The sequence below is a fragment of the Lithobates pipiens genome, unplaced genomic scaffold (genome assembly GCF_037356315.1).
Source record: "Lithobates pipiens isolate NorthernLeopardFrog02 unplaced genomic scaffold, aLitPip1_a1.2 Scaffold_13, whole genome shotgun sequence".
NCBI classification, from domain to species: Eukaryota; Metazoa; Chordata; class Amphibia; order Anura; family Ranidae; genus Lithobates; species Lithobates pipiens.
In genome coordinates this window covers 458,588,375-458,608,304 of record NW_027507718.1, presented here as the reverse complement: position 1 = coordinate 458,608,304, position 19,930 = coordinate 458,588,375, and the positions used below count along the sequence as shown (strand labels likewise).

General features: G+C 42.2%; 1 protein-coding gene across 1 annotated transcript in view; it reads right to left on the bottom strand.

The window, feature by feature from the left end:
• Positions 1-19,930, bottom strand: part of STK32B (serine/threonine kinase 32B) — a 339,672-nt gene that overhangs the window by 254,070 nt on the left and 65,672 nt on the right. Inside the window, exon 2 of the mRNA XM_077477798.1 lies at positions 10,582-10,637. Coding sequence (XP_077333924.1) covers positions 10,582-10,637 — 56 coding nt within the window. The remainder of the gene's footprint in view (positions 1-10,581; positions 10,638-19,930) is intronic.

Sequence of the window (19,930 nt, the reverse complement as noted above, 5' to 3'; positions counted from 1 at the left end):
CAGGAAGAGGCCATCCCCAAACTGTTCCCACCATGTTGGGAGCATGATTTCTTGGTATGCTGATGCCTTAAAGCCCCATACACACTATCAGATTTTCTGCTGAGTTTTTCCTTCAGGTTTACCAAAACCATGTAGTGCAAGGGCCTGCCTGATTGCATGCAAATTGCTAGCAAAGACTAACCACTGAAAGCAAGATACCAAGTGTAACAAAACCATACCGCACTCTATACCGCACTTATTCCAAACCAATACAGCATTATACCGAACTTTTACTGCATCTCAACCACATCTACCTTGCACCTGCTCTGAGACTATACCATACCTATACCGCACCTATAATGCATGAAGGTTAAATGGGACTGTCATTAAGAGCAAAGACGGTCTTAAAGGGCCCCAATTAAAGCCAGCAGAAGAATATCGTAAAGGATAATAATAATTATTATATTAATAGTAATATTATTATTAATATTATAATAATAATAATTATTATTATTATTGTTAATATTATTATTCATAATTATTTTGCAGGCCCCTATTGTTCCCCTGTCCCCTCTGCTACCATCCTCCATTTTTTTTGTGTAGTGTATACCCATTTGGTCTAACACAAGCATTTCTGCCATAAATGCACTCTGGTAGTATAGTTCCTGCACTTAGTAGATTAAACTTTACTACTGCTCACTGCTGCACTTGAAGTGTTTATGCTGATCTGAACACCAAATGTCATCTTATGTCTAGTCCTTTCTGTTAATCGCATTGTATGCCAACTTGAGTTAATACATTTTATGCTTGCCTAGTTACCATCCATATTGGGTGACCAGGGCTCAAAATATCAAGTCCTGAGCTACTAGCCAGGCCTTAAGAGTTACTCCGCACCAATTGCCCCACCCAACCCCTACTCTTCCCCACCCGTAATTCCACCCCTAAACACGCCCTCGTAAATTATCTCTTGAAATTACACTGGTAAATGTTTTATGCAGAATTAAGTGACAAAAATAAATATTAACAACAACAACTTTAACAATATTAACATAAACCATATCAGCACCCATTAGTGCAGACTATCAATGCCCATCAGTACAGCCTTATAAGTGCCTATCAGTGCAGCCTTATCAGTTCCAATCAGTGCAGACTTATTAATGCCCATCAGTGCAGCATATCAATGCCCATCAGTGTCCACCAGTGCAGCCTCATCAGTGCCCATCAGTGCAGCCTCATCAGTGCAGCTTCATCAGTGCTTATCAGTGCCCATCAATGCAGCCTATCAGTGCCCACCAATGCAGCTTATCAGTGCAGCCTCATCAGTGCCCATCAGTGCAGCTTATCAGTGGCCATCATTGCCACCTCATCAGTGGCCATCATTACCGCCTCATCAGTGGCCATCAGTGCAGCCTTATCAGTGCCCATCAATGCAGCCTATCAGTGCCCAACAGTGCATCCTTATCAGTGCCCACCAATGTAGCCTATTAGTACCAGTGCAGCCTCACCAGTGCACATCACAGCAGCCTTATCAGTGTCCATCAGTGCAGCCTCATCAGTGCTTATCAATACCCATCAATGCAGCTTATCAGTGCCCTCCAATGCAGTCTATCAGTGTCCATATGTGCAGCCTCATCAGTGTCCATCCATGCAGCAGGGATCACAGGGAGGAATCAGGAGGATTGCTGTCCGGATCACACACAGCGGGGATCTCTCCACTGTACCACAGCTTGGAGATGAAACACAGGCTACTGTCTAAGTCCCGCCTCCTGAACCAGTATTGGGCCAGTGTGCTGTCCATAATAGGAGCCGGTCCAGGGGGAACTACTTTGTTTGACAGTAGCTGGTGTTTCATATCCAAGCTGTGTCACAGTTGGAGATTTCCACTCTGTGTGATCCGGCCGCCTCTCCTCCTGACAGTTTCCTGGCTCATCGTTTCTGTCAGAAGTGGGACAGCCTTTTTTACAGGGCATTTTCTCCCCGGGCAGTTCTGATGCCCTGTTAAAAAGGCCATACTGCTTCTAGCAGAAGCAATCAGACAGGAAACTGTCAGCCAAGTCCGCCCCTGCCTCACACTCACCCTAAGTACTGCTTTCAGTGATTTCCTGCGCTCCTTAAGAAGGTCGAGGCAAAGAACAGTGGACCCATCCTGTCCAGTGGCTATGAGGGTAGTGCTACCCATGCATACCTACACCTACCCCCAATTTAGACAGGAGCCAATTAACCTACCAGCATGTCTTTGGAGTGTGGGAGGAAACTGGAGTACCCATAAGAACCACACGCAAGCACAAGGAGATCATACAAACTCCAGACAGCTGTTGTGGTAGCTGAGGTCTAAACTGATGACGCCAGTGTTGCCAGCCAGAGATGATAATCATTACACCACGTCCACTGCTCCACTGCCACTATGCCATATTACTTTAGGCGACACTCAATTTCCAATTTAGCCACACCCACTTTTCAGCAATCTGCATGTTTTCTCCATCTTGTTGTCCCTTTTTCTCAAACTCTGATATTAGGAGGTATGTTTTCCAAATGGCTACACAAACAGCAATAAAAAAATACAAAGATTTTAACATACTACCATCCAAAATGGAAACAAAAACTGAAAACAGCTGTGCTCTAAAAAGCTATTTTAACATGCCAGGATTGTGTTTACTTCATGTAATGCTAAATGTCACACTGCTAATATTTGATTGATGCAAATACATTTTAATTAATTTTACTATTTCACGTCACTCGAGCACAAAATGAAATGAAGCAATTTATTGGACTTTCTGTAGAATATAATATGAATGAGATTGTCTCACTAGGTGTAAATCACAAATGTCCTGTTTTGATTTAACAGTCTGACTTCCCACTGGCATACAATTAATTTTGTTCCCATCCCTCCCACGGTTCCAATCCTACAGCCCTGCCACAACGGCACTTACTGAATTCCTGCTCAGCATTCTTATCAATGTAGAAGTGTGAGGAAATAAACAAGATTTTTTCTCAGTCATACCTTCAACTTTACCTCAACGATAGATGGGAACAGGGGACAAGAGAATGGTGGTCAAAGGAATTTCAGGACACAGAGAAATAAACCTTAGAAGTAAAACCTTACTAGGAGTAGAAAAAAAGGAAAATATCAATTTAAAAGGCAAGTTTGCTTTAAAAAAATGTAATCTTTTTAAATTTTGCATGCAACCATTGAGAAGCATTTGCTTTATGTTCTGTGCAGTGGTTTTACACAGAGCAGCTCTGATCCTCTTCTTTCCTGATCCCCTTACGGCGCTCCTGGATACTCCCCTCAGGTAGTGCACCCAGAAAAAAGCCACTTGCCCTGGGGTCACCGCTGCATGCTCACTCCTGAGCCACAGGTCTATGCATCTATAAGACACATAGAGCCACGGCTTGGCCCCGTCCCCTGCTCTCTCTTTATTGGCTCACTGGTTGTGATTAACAGCAGTGGGAGACAATGGGTTACCACTGCTGTCTTAGCCAATGAGGATGGAGAGTCCCAGGACAGCCGATCCTATCCTGAACATCCCTGCATTAGAGGGAGCTCAGATAATGTTTTGGGGGGCTGGGGGGGGGGCGCTGCACACAGAATGTTTTTTTTTACCTTCATGCATAGAATGAATAGTGCATAGAATGAATAGTGCATAGAATAATGCACAGAATAAATGAATCGTCCCAATACTTTTGGTATTATAGTGTATGTGCACCAGTGTGCCTGTAGATAAAGAAATAGAAGGGGATGCTAAATATTCCCTAAGAGTGCAGTCTAGTCCAGCTGCAGTATTACTATTAACATTGTAGTTAAGTGCACTGTTTATTGCTGAACTGGCTGATTCAGGTGTCAGTTACAGTCTATTGGTACAGAAATCTATTCCGCGTTACTTTGGCATATCTATTACACTGTATAACAGCCTGTGCCCTAAGCTTTCCATGCGCTCATTTATTAAGTCTTGTGGGAGCATTGTCCCCCCCCCCGTCAAAAAATATATATACCACGAGCTGCCACTGAAGGTATCTATACTTCTGTCTATATGAGTAACCAGGTGTGTCAGAGGGGCTTAGGTTCTTCTTGGAGTCGAGGTGCAGAACAGAGTCTATTACCTCAACTAGTCTATTGCCTCAAAACATGAAAATAGCGGAGAAATATTAATTTAATAGAGGGAGTATTGTAGATATATTGAATATAAGTGGAGAAGATGTGCATAAAGGCTTTGGTGTCAAGATTTAAAAGGAGTCATTCTATTTTGTCAAAAATAGCACTTAAACCTAAAAACTTCGGAGGAGAGCATGGGGAAGGCCTTAATTTGGCTTGAATCTTTGCCACTATAGCAGTTCATATGCCTACTGTGGAGTGTTTATTACACATGAAGACCAACTGATGAGAAGTCAACACCATTGGAATGTGAGTTTGGACACAGTCTACATAATTTTGGCTAAACGTTTGTAGTCTGTATTAAGTAGCAGTCTGGGTCTACAGGATTGGACGTGTTTAGGATTCTTCCCTGGTTTAAGAATAAGAGTGGTATATGCTTTAATAAAGTCAAAGCATTATGGGTAAGAATAGTAATATAAAGATCATTTAAACCTGATGGCACTTCAAGAACTAAAAGTTTATAAAACTAGGTAATCGGTCATAATCTGGTCCCGAGGTTTTATCATTTGCAGAAGTTTAATTGTCCAATGTACTTTTTTCAACAGTACTCGGGGAATTGAGATGTTTCCATTGTTAAGAAGGTATTTTGGGTAAATTAGCTTGTTCCATTAAGTGCTGAAGGAATGGTTGGGCAGGATAAAATTTCACATAACATTACTTAAAGGGAGGCTAATTGAGTGATGTTTTTGTTGGTTCCCAATTTACCCAATTACCTTCATAATATGGGGTTTAGCTAGGAGAAGACCAATTTTATTTCCCTGTCTGCAAAAAGTATTATTGGTTATAGTATTTGTTGTTGGACTTGGGTAGTTACAAAATTATTAAAAAGGGGTTACTGTCTCTTACCATTGTTTTTTGTGGCATTTGTATTGTTAAGAAAGGCAAAAAATATGGAGTCTTCAGCTGCTTCCTTCTCCCAGTGCCTCTCTGAAAGGAGTGACTTCAGTGTCATTCCTGTCAGGAGGGCTTGTTTTGTGCTGGAAGTTGGCTGTATTTGATGCCACCCCCTCTGGCACTTGCCCTGTGCTCACCCCTGTTACTTGTTGTAAACACAGAAGCTGGCTGTCTGTGGTTCCTTTTGTGTTTACAAGGGACAGCACGCCTCTCCTGGGCCCACACAGAGCGGTTCCTGCCCTGCAGCATGGCAGCACAGCCCAATCACCTGGCAGCGGCTCCTCCTGCACTGAGGACTGGGAGAGTAGCTGGGGGGGGGGGATTAGTGACAGAGCTTTGTATTGGGAGAAGGTTTGGGGGAAGAGCTTCATACTTGGGGGGGGGGGGGGGGGGGTGGAAGAATTTTAAGAAAGGGTAGATTGAGAAAAGTGCTTTCTAGTTGGGGGGACAGGTTGAGGAAAGAGCTCTGGATGGTGGGGAAGCTTTGTAATGGGAGAGAAGAGATCTGTACTGGGGCTTGCAAGTAGAGCTCTATACGAATATGTTACCTACTCCTGAGCACTGAGCAATATCCACTCCTGAGCCCACTGTCTGTGTAATACTAGCACCAGCACCCTGTGCCATACACGCTGCTAAACCTTCACAATTTGCTCTCTAGAGCCCTGCACAATACACACTCTGGAGATCTGCTTGATGCATACTCTGGAGCCCTGCAACCTGCAGTATATGTACTGCTAAGCCCCACACCCTGTGTGATACGTACTTCTAAGTCCTGTGCCTTGCACAATATGCCCTCCTATGACTTCCTTAAATTACCACCACAAATTCAGGGACACTTTCCTTCTAGTGACACCACCGATGTAGGCAATTTTTTTTCACAGATGTGGAAGCATTTTTTCCTTCCAGTGACACCACCGATGCAGGGAAATTTTTTCCTTTCAGTGACATCACCAATGCAGGGACATTTTTTACTTCCAGTGACACCACTGATGCGGGGACATTTTTTACTTCCAGTGACACCACTGATGCGGGGACATATTTTTTCCTTCCAGTGGCACCCCCGAAGCAGGGACATGCTTTTCTCCATATCTATACTGGGTAGGACTAAGTAACCGACAAACGCTAATCAGGTTTATATTGCTTTTCTATCTATTCAAGGAAGCTCTTAGCTATAGGCACCAACCTAGGATGGCCTATGTTTAATTAATAGAAAAACAAGTATAACATATGCTTTTTTGTTAAAATCGTCTTTATCTGTGCATTATTTTTTTATTGCCTAGACATTGCGAGAGTATATATAGATTATTATTTTGAAGCGCAGCTGGACATTCGGTATAGTGATTTCTTGTGGGGTCACAGCTCTTTTAGACCTTCAGGCTGTCCAGTAATATAACTGCTGAGTAGATGAGACATGTGAGGTCACATATTTTCCTGCTGTACTCAACAATTCCCCCTGCTTTAATCAGTTAAATTTGACTTTATATATTTATAGGTAGATTTTTTTTTTTATAAATATTTAAGTATTCACTGTATGTTAATGGAATGTCTAACTATTAAGAGGAGGCAAGAGTTTTATTTAACAAATTGTATGCACGTGTTGTCTAAGGAATCAAAGAAAAGTTTAATAAAGATTATCTAAATTATAAATTTGACTTTACGTTAATATTTAAAGGCTGAGTGTTTCACATTACAACCCTTCCTCAGAATAAAGTTAGCTGGTTACTGGAGAGGTTTGTAAAAAAAAAAAAAAATAAAGTGGAGGGGATTCTGAGGGAATCTAGCAATTCAAGTCTGAGGGACTTGTGCTGCTCGAGGGAATAAGAAGGAAGAAAAGGTAAACTATGTAAGGTTTGACAAGGTTTAGTATAGTGGTTGTCTCTTGGTTTAAAAACTATTTTCCATTGGTCCCTTTAGTAATTCCAAACTATGTTATCTGCCCTGCAAACACCTAACCAATGAAAGTTCCAGAGATTGCATTAGATCAAGAGATTCTCAGTTATGGATTGTAATTGGTATATTATTGAGCCTCTGGTCAATTGAGTTGTGTTTGGAAAAAAAAAAAAGATGTAAACAGATAAGCAATGTCTTATTCTTTTATGGATGGCTTGGGTCTCCGAACCAGGTTCTAAATCTCTCCCAGGGAGTTGCTTCAAAGGCAATCATAATAATAAATACAAAAATTATGGAATAGCAAACCTGTCCTTTACTCCAGTCAATCTATGCAACACTGCCCCAGGTTTTAGGGCTGGTACTCAATTGCTATAACCCCTATGAGGATGGTGAGCAGTTGAGGGGAAGCCCAAAGTCTGCAAGGAAAAGAACATTCCTAAATTCGTTTTCTATATTGAAGGGCATGGCCAATCATAACATGAGGATTTCTTGCTTAGAGATTGAAATCCATGCAGTCAGAGCAAGGATGGCCTAGAGTGCTCTATGCCCCTAGCAGAACGGTGATAGACTATTGCTAATAAACATTGGAAACAAAATGGTCTTTTTCTTTTCATTGTGTAGATAATGTGCTGCAAACAACTCCTGAAGTATGAGTGGTCATGAGCAAACCGGGGTGGGTTTAGTTTTCTTGAGGTTTGATAAACCCAGCAGGATGTCCACAAACCCAAAACATAGTACCAATCCCTGTTGGAGTTCATGAGAGGTAAACTTATTTTTGGTGCCCTTTTCCGAGGCTAATAGGCAAGTTATTGTTGTAAAAATGGCATTGGGAGCTAATAACCACCATGAGGGACATCCATTGTCATCCACGGCAACCCACACCCCTAACAATTTTTCCCAGCTGTGAGCCACTGCCCAACGATATTGCCCCTCACCACTACTGTTGCTAAATGACAGATTCCTGCCATTGTTTTTCTATAAACAACATCCTGGGTGATATCATTGTCATGCCAAATATTGGGAGACTTAGCCACTTCCCTTTGCAAAGTACTCTCACCAGTGTTTAAAGGCATGCAGCTTGGTTGAGCTTCCCCAGCCACTCCTGCCAGTCTTATACTTACCTGCCCCTGCAAATCCAGTAAGATATCAGCAGGGTAGTTTTTATTGCTGCTGTACAGCCACTTGTCAAAACCATATCGGCTACGCTCTCCCTTCAAGCCTAAACTGTACAAAAGTAAAATTATCCTTTAAATCTTTGAAATCCACATTATTTCCTCACCCTTCACCCATGTGTGCTCGCTGATGCATATGCTACTAACATGACTGGCTTTTATTTTGATGGGTGAAGTTTGCATGTGTAAACAAGAGCCAATCAGAGCAATTCCTGCTTCTTAAAGAGTGATCTGTGATCACTTTGGGCCTTGTACCTGCTTCAGTGAACACTTCAAAAACTTTGTACTGAGACTATTGCATTAGTGCTGGAATAAACCATACACATCGCAGAATAAAACATGTGGTTTATATTCAATTACATTCCTTGTTTTAAAATTACCATTGATCAAATAATGAAAAAAAAGAATCATTGGATGGCAATACTACTACAAAAAAAAACGTATTTGTACTTCAAAAACAAGGTATACAGTAGATATAATTTCCATATCATAAGCATTGATATATTAATTGGCAAATCAATACTCCCATAGCTGAAATGTGAAAATTGCTCCGGTCTAGAGATAAGTGTATTAGGGACATTTTGCTTAGCTGGGCAAATAATGAATTATCTCATCAGAATATGTTAAATTGATACTAAAGTCTCTGTTTTTTTTAGTTAAAAATAACAAACATGGTATACTTATCTGCTCTGTACAGTGGTTTTGCACAGAGCAGCCTGAATCCTCCTCTTCTCGGGTCCCTCATTGGTGCTCCTGGCCGCTCCCTCCTGCTAAGTGCCCCCACAGCAAGCAGCTGTGGGCACCAGAGCCATGCCACAGCTTCCTGTGCCCATTCAAACATGGAGCCATGGTCTGGCCCCACTCCTTTTCTCTCCTTACTGGCTGACTGATTTTGAGTAAGAGCAGCGGGAGACAATGGCACTGAGCTGCTGTCTCAGCCAATAAGGAGGGCAGCCGAGACACTGCTGCAACATCTCAACATCTCTGGATTTAGATGGACCTCAAGTCAGTATTAGGGGGCTGAAGGGGGCTACTGCCCACATAAGTTTTTTTTTATCTTAATGCATAGAATGCAAGTTCACAGTGGCATCTGCCTCCCTCCTCCTGGGGCAGGAAGGCCAATGTGATCTTTAGCCACCTGATAGGACCCAATCGAGACACTGTTTTTTAACACTAAGTGGTTTTTGGACTGAAAGACCTTTTAATATAAAGGGTTAACTTAAGTGCACTTATCATGTTTAAAGATAACCATTGTCCCTTGGAATTACCTGGTAATTGGTACTTTGGATTGCTTTACCAGATCACTCTACTAGATATGTTTGAGTGTATCTATTAATAGAAATTTCTTCCTGGAAGATGTATTTAACTAATTAAAATCTCCAGATTGATCAGTGGATCAATTGATGATTACGTATTCTACCACAATTGTTGTAATCCTGAATGTTCAACACTGTTGGCAGGTTTGAGTGCTTATATATAGTAAATAGATATAGTTTTAAAATGTCAGTAGACCCAAGCGTTTTTGTAAATTAGAAGCTTCCAAACAAAAGTGTAATTTAGTATGTGTACTGTTTGGTAGCGGTAAAATCACTGTAGTAAATGTAAAATACCTAGTGATCCTATCATTTGTTTGCATTTCTTTATTCCTGGTGGCAAAACTTTAGACGGATCTGGCTTCTTTAGCGTTACTCCGCTTGTGCGCATGGTGCACTTCTTCCTCCAGAAAAGCCATACGTTGTTCTCCTCATCTCCCAGATACCCAAATCAAAGGTAGAGATGACAGCCTTAGCTAGGTGATTATCAGTGGCTCCTTCAGTGAGCCTTGCTGTCATAATAGGTCCAAACAGAATAGTTTTACCTTACACCCTCAGCAGAGCAATTGATCCCAAGACAAAAAATATGAATACTTTCTTTTTTCACTGAGCTGGGTTCATGTGATAATTTTTTGCAAATTATTTCTGCACAGCTAGGGTGGAAAATGGGAATAAACAGTAAAAACGTCTCCCGACCAGGGTCATGCAGAACAGAGAAAATTGATCACATGACCTTAATTTAAAGCCTGAAAAAAGGTATTTGTGCTGCTTTTATTTGTTGCGATTTATGGCTGGAATGTTTACCGTTATTCTTCCTAAGCTATAAGCCCATGGTTATATGGGATGGGTTTACATACACTTTAAGCTTTTTAAGCTTATTTTGTTTCTTTGTTTAATAATATTTTAATAATCATTTGAAAGACAGGCTTTACAGACATTTAAAAAAAAGATCAAAATGTATTGTTGGCAGAACGTCTGCTATTATGCACAGAAATTAAAAAAAGACATAGACAGGAGCTTATTAGTCTTCATTAAGTCTGCCAACTGCCAGGTCTTAATGTTGATTAGCTAAGATCATTAGATTTACTGACGTAAACTTCAAAATAACATATGTAACCCATTCACGATATTTTTAATGAACAAATGAAATAGTAAAAAATCGAAATTTATAAATTCTTACCTTGCCAAAACTCCCTTTTCCGATAGCGCGTAATATTTGAAAGTGGTCAAAATTAACTGGAAGAGAAATGATAAGTAAAAAAACATATTTAGAAGTCATATATACCAACTATATAAGAATATTTTAATATACGAGTTGTATAATCTATATATCTATGCATGCAGGATTACTTACAGTACAGAGGCAAATATAGAAAACATTAACTTCTACCAACCAACCAGCAGCCATCTTTTACATAGTTACATAGTAGGTGAGGTTGAAAAAGGACACATGTTCATCAAGTCCAATCTATGTGTGTGATTATATGTCAGTATTATATTGTATATCCCTGTATGTTGTTGTTGTTCAGGTGCTTATCTAATAGTTTTTTGACACTATCGATGCTCCTAGCTAAAACCACTGCCCGTGGAAGGGAATTCCACATCCTTGCTGCTCTTACAGTAAAGAACCCTCTATGCAGTTTACGGTTAAACCGTAAATCTAATTTTGTGGCCACGTGTCTTATTAAACTGCCTTCCATGGAAAAATTTTATCTCTATTGTGGGGTCACCAGTATGGTATTTTTAAATTGAAATCATATCCTCTATCAAGCATCTCTTCTCCAGAGAGAATAAGTTCAGTGCTCGTAACCTTTCCTCATAACTAATATCCTCCAGTCCCTTTATTAGCTTTGTTTCCTTTCTCTGTACTCGCTCTATTTCCAGTACTTCCTTCCTGAGGACTGGTGCCCAGAACTGGACAGCATACTCCAGGTGAGGCCGGACCAGAGTCTTGTATAGTGGGAGAATTATCACTTTATCTCTTGGGTTAATCCCCTTTTTAATGCATGCCAATATTCTGTTTGCTTTGTTAGCAGTAGCTTGGCATTACATGCCGTTGCTGTGTCTATCATTTACTAGGACCCCCAGGTCATTTTCCATCCTTGATTCCCCCCAGAGGTCCCCCCCCCCCCCAGTGAGTAGATTGCATTTATATTTTTGCCAACCAAACGTATTATTTAGCATTTTTTCACATTAAACCTCATTTGCCATGTAGTTGCCCACGCCATTAATTTGTTCAGATCTCCTTGCAAGGTTTCCACATCCTGCAGAGAAGTTATTGCCCCATCCTCCAGGTTGTTTATGAACAAATTAAATGGGATTGGACCCAGGACAGAACCCTGGGGGACCCCACTTTTCACCCCTGACCATTCTGAGTACTCCCCATTTAACAAAAAATTTGTCCTTGTAGCCAGTTTTCAATCCATGTACTCACTCTATGGTCCTATTGTGCAGTAAATGTTTATGGGGAACTGTGTCAAATGCTTTTGAAAAATCCAGATACACCACGTCTATGGGCCTTCCTTTATCTAGATGGCAGCTCACCTCCTCATAGAAGGTTTAAGCGGGAGTTCCACCATTTTTAAAAAAAAAAGCCAGCAGCTACAAATACTGAAGCTGCTGACTTTTAAAATAAGGACACTTACCCGCCCAACGCGCCCCCGCGATGTCGGCACCCGAAGCCAATCTCTCGATCGTCTTTCGGGTGCTGCCGCCGCCATCTTGGGTATGGGAATCAGGAAGTGGAGCCTTGCGCCTTCATTTCCCGGTTCCCTACTGCGCATGCGCGAGTCGCGCTGTGCAATAAGGATGGTCCCTGCTGTCTCTGGGATGTGTCTCTGGGATGTGTTTCCCAGCAGACAGCGGGGGACCTGCAGAAAGGGACGTAAATATCCGCAGATTCTGCGGATATCTATGCCGGAAGTGGGTGCAGATACCTGTACTGTACAGGTACCTGCACCCCCCTCCCCCCTGAAAGGTGCCAATTGTCGCGCCGGAGGGGGGAAGGGTTCCAATGAGCGGAAGCTCCACTTTAGGGTGGAGCTCCGCTTTAATAGATCGGTTTGGCAAGAACGATTCTTCATGAATCCATGCTGATTACTGTTAATGATACCGTTGTCATTACTAAAATCTTGTATATAGTCCCTTGTCATCCCCTCCAAAAGTTTGCATACTGTTAGGTCTGTTATTCCCAGGGATATATTTTGGCTCTTTTTTAAATATTGGTGCTACATTGGCTTTTCTCTAATCTGCTGGTACCATTCCAGTCAGTAGACTGTCAGAAAAAATTAGGAACAATGGTCTGGCAATTACTTGACTGAGTTCCCTAAGGACCCTCGGGTGTGAGCCATCTGGTCCTAGTGACTTATTAATGTTAGGTCTTCCAAGTCTATTTCTAATTCTGTCCTCTGTTAGCCATGAGGGTGCTTCCTGAGATATGTGATGAGGATAAACACTGCAGTTTTGGTTATTGAAGCCTCCCGATTCTCTTGTGGAGACTGAGGAGAAGGATACACTCAATACCTTCGCTATCTCCCCATCCTTTGTAAGCAGATTTCCTTCCTCATTCTTCATGGGGCCAATATGGTCTGTCCCCCCTTTTTTACTGTTTATATATTTAAAAAATTTCTAGGGATTGTTTTTGATCTCCTCCGCTATGTGGGTTTAGTGTTCTATCTTATCTGCCCCAATTGCACCCTTACATTTCTTGTTGCATTCTTTGTAAAGTCTGAATGCTGCTGATGATCCCTCAGCCTAGTATTTCTTTTAGGCCTTCTCCTTTGCTTTTATATGCATTTTTACAATGGAGTTAAGACATCCAGTACTTTTGTTCGCTCTTTTAAATTTATTTTCCAATGGGATGCACTAGCTAATGCCCTTATTTAATATGCTCTTAAAGCTAACCCATCTCATCTCCGTGCTCTTTGTTGATAAGACTTTATCCCAATTTATATCCTGCAGCAAGGTTCGTAGTTTAGGGAAGTTGGCTCTTTTGAAATTCAGTGTCTTTGTATTCCCCTTATGTTTCCTATTTGTGTGATTTATACTGAATAGGGATAGCCGAACACCCTCCTGTTTGGTTTGCAGCAGAACATGGCAAACAATTTGGCAGAACACACGAATACCGTTAAAGTCTATGGGGCACGAACATGAATAATAAAAAGTGCGAATTTTAAAGGCTTATATGCAAGTTATTGTCAATAAAAAGTGTTTGGGGGCCTGGGTCCTGCCCCAGGGGGCCTGGGTCCTGCCCCAGGGGACATGTATCAATGCAGTGATTTTTTTAATGCTTAAAGTGAAACAATAAAAATGAAATATTTCTTTAAATATTGTGCCTGGGGAGTGTCTATAGTATACCTCTAAAGTGGCGCATTTTTCCTGCGTTTAGAACAGTACCACAGGAAAATGATATTTGTAAAGGAAAAATTGTCTTTTAAAACTGATCGCAGCTATTGTCGGGTCTTGGCAATATACATAAAACTTATTGAAAAAAAGAGCATGGGATCCCCCCCAGTCCATTACCAGGCCCTTTGGGTCTGGTATGAATATTAAGGGGAACCCCGAACCAAAATTTTTAAAAACAATTGTGTGGGGGTCCCCCTAAAATCTATACCAGGCTCTTTTTGTCTGATATGGAAATTAAGTGGAACCTTGTGAAAAAAAGGGCATAGCCCCCCCCCCAAAATCCATACCAGACCCTTATCCGAGCACGCAACCTGGCAGGCCACAGGAAAAGGAATATGACTCATCCTGAACCATACCAGGCCACATGCCCTCAACATGGGGAGGGTGCTTTGGGGTAGCCCCCCAAAGCACCTTGTCCCTATATTGATTGGGACAAGGGCCTCATCCCCACAACCCTTGCCCGGTGGTTGTGGGGGTCTGCGGGCGGGGGGCTTATCGAAATCTGGAAGCCTCCTTTAACAAGGGAACCCCCAGATCTCGGCCTCCCCCTTGTGTGAATTGGTAACGGGTACAAGTCCCCCTACCATTTCACAAAAAAAGTATAAAAAAAAGACAAGGCACAGCTTAGGAAAAGTCCTTTATGAAAAAATAAAAAAAGAAAGATGTCCCCTGATGTCCATTCATCTTCTTCTATAATGCCGTCTGACTGACCGAAAAAGAAAGAAAATCCACGACTGTTCCATCTCCATGGGAGGCTCCCTCCGCGTGGCGCTTCTTCACTGTGACAGCGCTTATATAACTGAGGGCGATGGTCCCGCCCCTCTGACACCACAGGGAAGCCATGGGGAAGTCCCCGAGTGGCCCCACCCTCAGTTATATAAGAACTGTCACATGCGAAGAAGTGTCATGCAGTGGGAGGGTCGTCAGCGGCGTGATAGGAGAAGATGAATGGACAATGTGGGACATTTTTATTTTTTAATAAAGGACTTGTCCCAAGCTGTGTCTTGTCTTTTTTAACATTTTGACACTTTTTTGTGAAATGGTAGGGGTAATTGTACCCCGTTACAATTTCACACGGGGGAGGCCGGGATCTGGGGGTCCCCTTTTTAAAGGGGGCTTCCAGATTCTGATAAGCCCCCACCCGCAGACCCCCGCATCCACTGGGTAAGGGTTGTTGAGATGAGGTCCTTGTCCCCATCAACATTAAAAACAAAATTGGTATTGGTGTTCCCCTTAATATTCATTCCAGACCCAAAGGGCCTAGTAATGGACTGGGGGGATCCCATGCTCTTTTTTTCAATGAGTCTTATCTATATTGCCGAGACCCGTCAATTCATTACAGCCGCGATCAGTTTTATATGACAATTTTTCCAGGTCCCCAAACACTTTTAATGACAATAACTTCCATATAAGCCTTTAAAATTATCACTTTTGATTTTTAGTTGTTGTTAGTGTCCCATAGGCTTTAACGGAGTTCCGGCAGCTTTTGAATTTGCCGTGAACACAGGCGAAGACTTATGTTTGACTCGAACATCGGGTTCATCCCTAATACTGAAGCTAATTGACCTGTGATCACTCTTTCCTAAATTGCCCCTTATTTTCACATCCGGAAACAGGTCTGTATTGTTGGTAATTAGTAGGTCTAATAACGCTTTGTTTCTAGTTGGTGCGTCTACCATCTGACCCATGAAACTGCAAGACATTTAGGAACTGGCGAGCCTTACACGAATGCGCGGTTCCTTCCGCCCAGTCTATGTCTGAATAATTAAAGTCCCCCATTATGATGACACTTCCTATCCTTGCTGCTAATCCAAATTGTGATAGGAGGTCCGTCTCCCCCTCCTCCCTTGGGTTAGGGGGTCTATAGCATACTCCCAGTATTATTTTCTCCCATTAGTTTCATTTCTCTGGAGCTCTACCCATAAGGATTCCACCTCCTCCCTAGCTCCCTTAGTGATGTCATCTCTCACATTCACTTGTACATTATTCATGATATACAGGCATACCCCTCCCCCTTTTTTAGCCTCTCTATCCCTGTGATAAAAGGAATACCCTTGAATGGTTGCCAGCCAATCATTAGAGCTGTTGAACCAAGTCTCTGAAATTCCCACATCATATCATTCATCTATACTGAATTCTAGAAAGCTCTACCCAAAAAATGCAGGCAAATGGCAATATAGCCTGTGGTCTCTCAGAAGCTGATATTTACTCCATTACTAACTTACTATGCTTTGTTCTGTACTGTATCGTTGTGTAGAGGCGGCCACATTGGCTGAGGGAAGGATCTGCTTCCTCATGTCAGATCCTCCAACATGGAGACCCGTGAACAGAAGAATAGCAATGTCACCAGATCTCACTCCAATGTTAAGACTATCAATCAATCGCAGCAATACCTTGGAACTCACACTGCAAATATACATGAGGCTGTTGGTGCAGGAGTATCTAGACACACTCACATACCCCTGCTTTTTTTAGGAGAAATTCAAGACTAAGCCCCCATTCCCACAGACTTTGAAATCACTTGAAGTCCCACAATTTCAAAGCCAGGTCAGTGCGACTTCAGGTGCGACTTGGCTAACATCTGTGCGATTTCTGCCTGACTGACCAACCGACAGTGAGCGGGGGGTAGGTGCCACCGGCCACCGCCCCTCCCACCCCCAGTGTCCGGCGGAACATACCCCCCCAACTCGCTGGTGGGCAGTGGCTCCAATAAGTTTGCCTGTCCTTTCAGCCAATCGGGTGAAAGGTCTCAAGACCTGCTTCCTGATAGGGAACAGGATCAGTGTTACCATAGCGAATATTAATTTGCTATTGTAACACACCTGGGTGGGCTCGATTTGCATTCTCTGCACCCTAAGCCTACCTTATTTTGAAGCTGGATGCATGGACGGGGGGACAGCGCCCGTGCGCCCTTAATAGACGGGCTGCCCCGGGATCTGACAAGGTACAATCTCACTGCTTAGGCACAATTAACATATTGAAATTCTTTCTATAACATTGGAAATCTTTACTGATGAGAGGTGAAATCTGATCCATTGCTATAGACCAGTGGTCTTCAAACTACGGCCCGTAGGCTGCATGTGGCCTTTGCTTGCCTTTATGCGGCCCTTGAAGAATTATTCCTCCCACTGACACCAACAATGGGGCACTATTCCTTCCACTGACACCAACTTCTCCCCCTAATATCAAAGATTGGACATTGTTTACTACCACTGTGCACAGTAGAGCCCCCCTAAATTCTGAAGGACAGAAAACTGGCTGCTTGTTTAGAAAGTTTGGAGACCCATGCTATGTTCTACTCTGGATCAAAGACTTCAAGTTTAATTCTTTAGAAACATAAAAAAAAATTGTGATTGGTCGCTATGAACCACTACTCCATTGTTTGCCCCAGTTAGTGTTGCTCTAATTATAGCAAATTACCTCAAAAGATAAGACCCCTTTCACACCGAGGGCATTTTGCAGGCACTATAGTGCCTGCAATCCACCCTCAAACTGCTGCTCCATTGTCTCTGCCTGAGGGCTTTCACACTGGAGCGGTGCGCTGGCGGGACGTCAGGAAAAATCCTGCCAGCAGCTTCTTTGGGCAGTGAAGGAGCATTGTGTTTACCGCTCCTCCACAGCTGCTCCCCATTGAAATCAATTGGGCAGCGCTGCAATACCGCCGGCAAAAAACGCCGCTATTGCGGTGTATTGCGGGCGGTTTTAACCCTTTCTTGGCGGCTAGCAGGGGATAAAAGCACCCCGCTAGCAGCCGAAATGCGCCGCAAATCCGACGGTAAAACTCTGCTAAAAATATTGGCGTTTTACTACCGACGCTATGGGCAGCTTGGTGTGAAAGCCCTCTAATAGTAGCCTTCTTCAAATAAAAAACAGGCTGTTGCAGGCTTGTAGCTCTTTCAGCAGAGAACTTCTGTTGTAAACTAATGCATTCAGACATAAATATGATTCCTGGTGACAAATCTACTTTAAGACCTTGCTAAAAGCAGGAAAAACACCAAGGAAAGATAAAAAGAGATTTATCTGCTTACATTAGAAGTGTTCAGTTTAAAAAAACTGTAATATTTTATTTGAAGATAAAACATTTTAAGCTCTATTCCCACAAGGCTTATCTTTCTAGGAAAGTTTTATGAAAGCAGAATAGTATTAAATAGGTTTTGTTCCCTGTGCACTTACCTCAACTGATAAACTTGCAGTTTATTAATAACATTTTACCAAATTTAATAGTGTTGTATCTCAGATTAGTGTAGCACATTTTAATTGAATTATAGATTAATTAGCAAAATATCACCTGCTTCTCATGGCAATCTCCTCCCTTGAGCTCTTTTTCTAAACTATTATTATTTTATTATTATCATTATTAACTGTAGCATTCCATAAAGTAAAGAAATACAGGGGTGCTATGCTGACAGTAAAGAGTATGTAAATTCCAAACATTGCCTGTGTTCCCCTATGGAGAATTCCTGACCTTGAGGCACAACAGACGTTAGGGGAAATCTGAATGTAATTTCCATCTTTGACAATAAGTCCTGAAGAAGCAAGCAATTCTTGCGAAACGCGTTGACTATCAAGAATGGAGGACCTGTAGAGTTAATTTAGGATAGCCACGCTGACATCAAATTTACATATTTTTATTGATACATTTCAACTACTATACATTTCAGCTGGATCATATTCCCATGCTTGGGTTTGGGTATTGTTGACCTTTTTGAAAGTAGAGGGTGCTGTAATGGTTTTTATAAGATGTTCGATTTGAATGATTTTTGGAATAAAAAATGTTGTATATTTTTAATACATTGCCTCATGTTGTGCCTACAAAGCCTGCTATTTTTCTGAAAATATAGGGCTCTTTTTTATATTCATCTTTGACCATTGTCACTGGAACAGGTGGCCATATTGAAGGATTTTCCCTCACATCTTGTTCAGGTAAAACCTGAAAATTGATGAATTTCCCCCCACTTTTTGTCTCAGTTACAAAAGGTTACCAGAGCATGTAGAGAGTCTGAATCTTCCAAGAGAAAATAAAGAAGCAAATAAAAAAACTTAAAAAAGTGTACCCTTCTATACTCCATCCAACACTACGTAAAAAAAGTCTTTACCTTTACGTACTAATTCAAATTCACTTAAGGAAATAATAGGCAAGGCATATTTGATGTGTCATGTAATGAAAATGAATATCTGATGAGATGGATTTGATTTCTAGGACTGGGAAGTATTTGTTGGCATATTAAAGGTAGATTAAGAGAAAGGGGAATCTTGAAGAACTGCAAAGTGAGTGAAAAGTGTTGAGTGCTGAACAGGGAGGAAGGGAAAAGAAATATCTAAAATAAAAATTCAGCATGCATACATCCCTGGAATTTAAAGCGGAGGTCCACCCTAAAATGGACCTCCGCTCATCGGAATCCCCCCCCCCTCCGGCGCCACAATCGGCACCTTTCAGGGGGGAGGGGGGTGCAGTTACCTGGATAATCCAGGTAACTGCACCCACTTCCGGGCTAGCGCTCTGCGGAACGAGCGTAGGTTACGCCTCCGTTCCGCAAGCGCCCGCCCCCTTCAGCAAGTGCCCCGCTGCCTGCTGGGAAACACACAGCTCCCAGAGGCAGCGGGGACCGTCCGGATTGCGCCGCGCGGCTCGCGCATGCGCAGTAGGGAACCGGGAAATGAAGCCGAAAGGCTCCATTTCCTGATTCCCATACCCAAGATGGCGGCGGGACCCGGCAGCCGAGCGAGCGATCGGCTTCGGGTGCCGACATCGCGGGCGCGCTGGACAGGTAAGTGTCACTATTTAAAAGTCAGCAGCTGCAGTATTTGTAGCTGCTGGCTTTTAAAAAAAAAAAAAAAAAACGCGGAGTCCCGGTGGACTCCCGCTTTAAACATAATGTATAGTGTTTTTGCATATATTTTGTTTATTTTTTATTACATACCGTAGTTACATAGTAGGTGAGGTTGAAAAAAGAAACAAAAAGTCCATCAAGTCCAACTTATGTGTGTGATTACATGTCAGTATTACATTGTACATCTCTGTATGTTGTGATTGTTCAGGTGCTTATCTAATATTTTTTTGAAACTATCAATGCCCCCCCCCCCCCCCCCCCGCTGAAACCACCACCTGTGGAAGGGAATTTCAC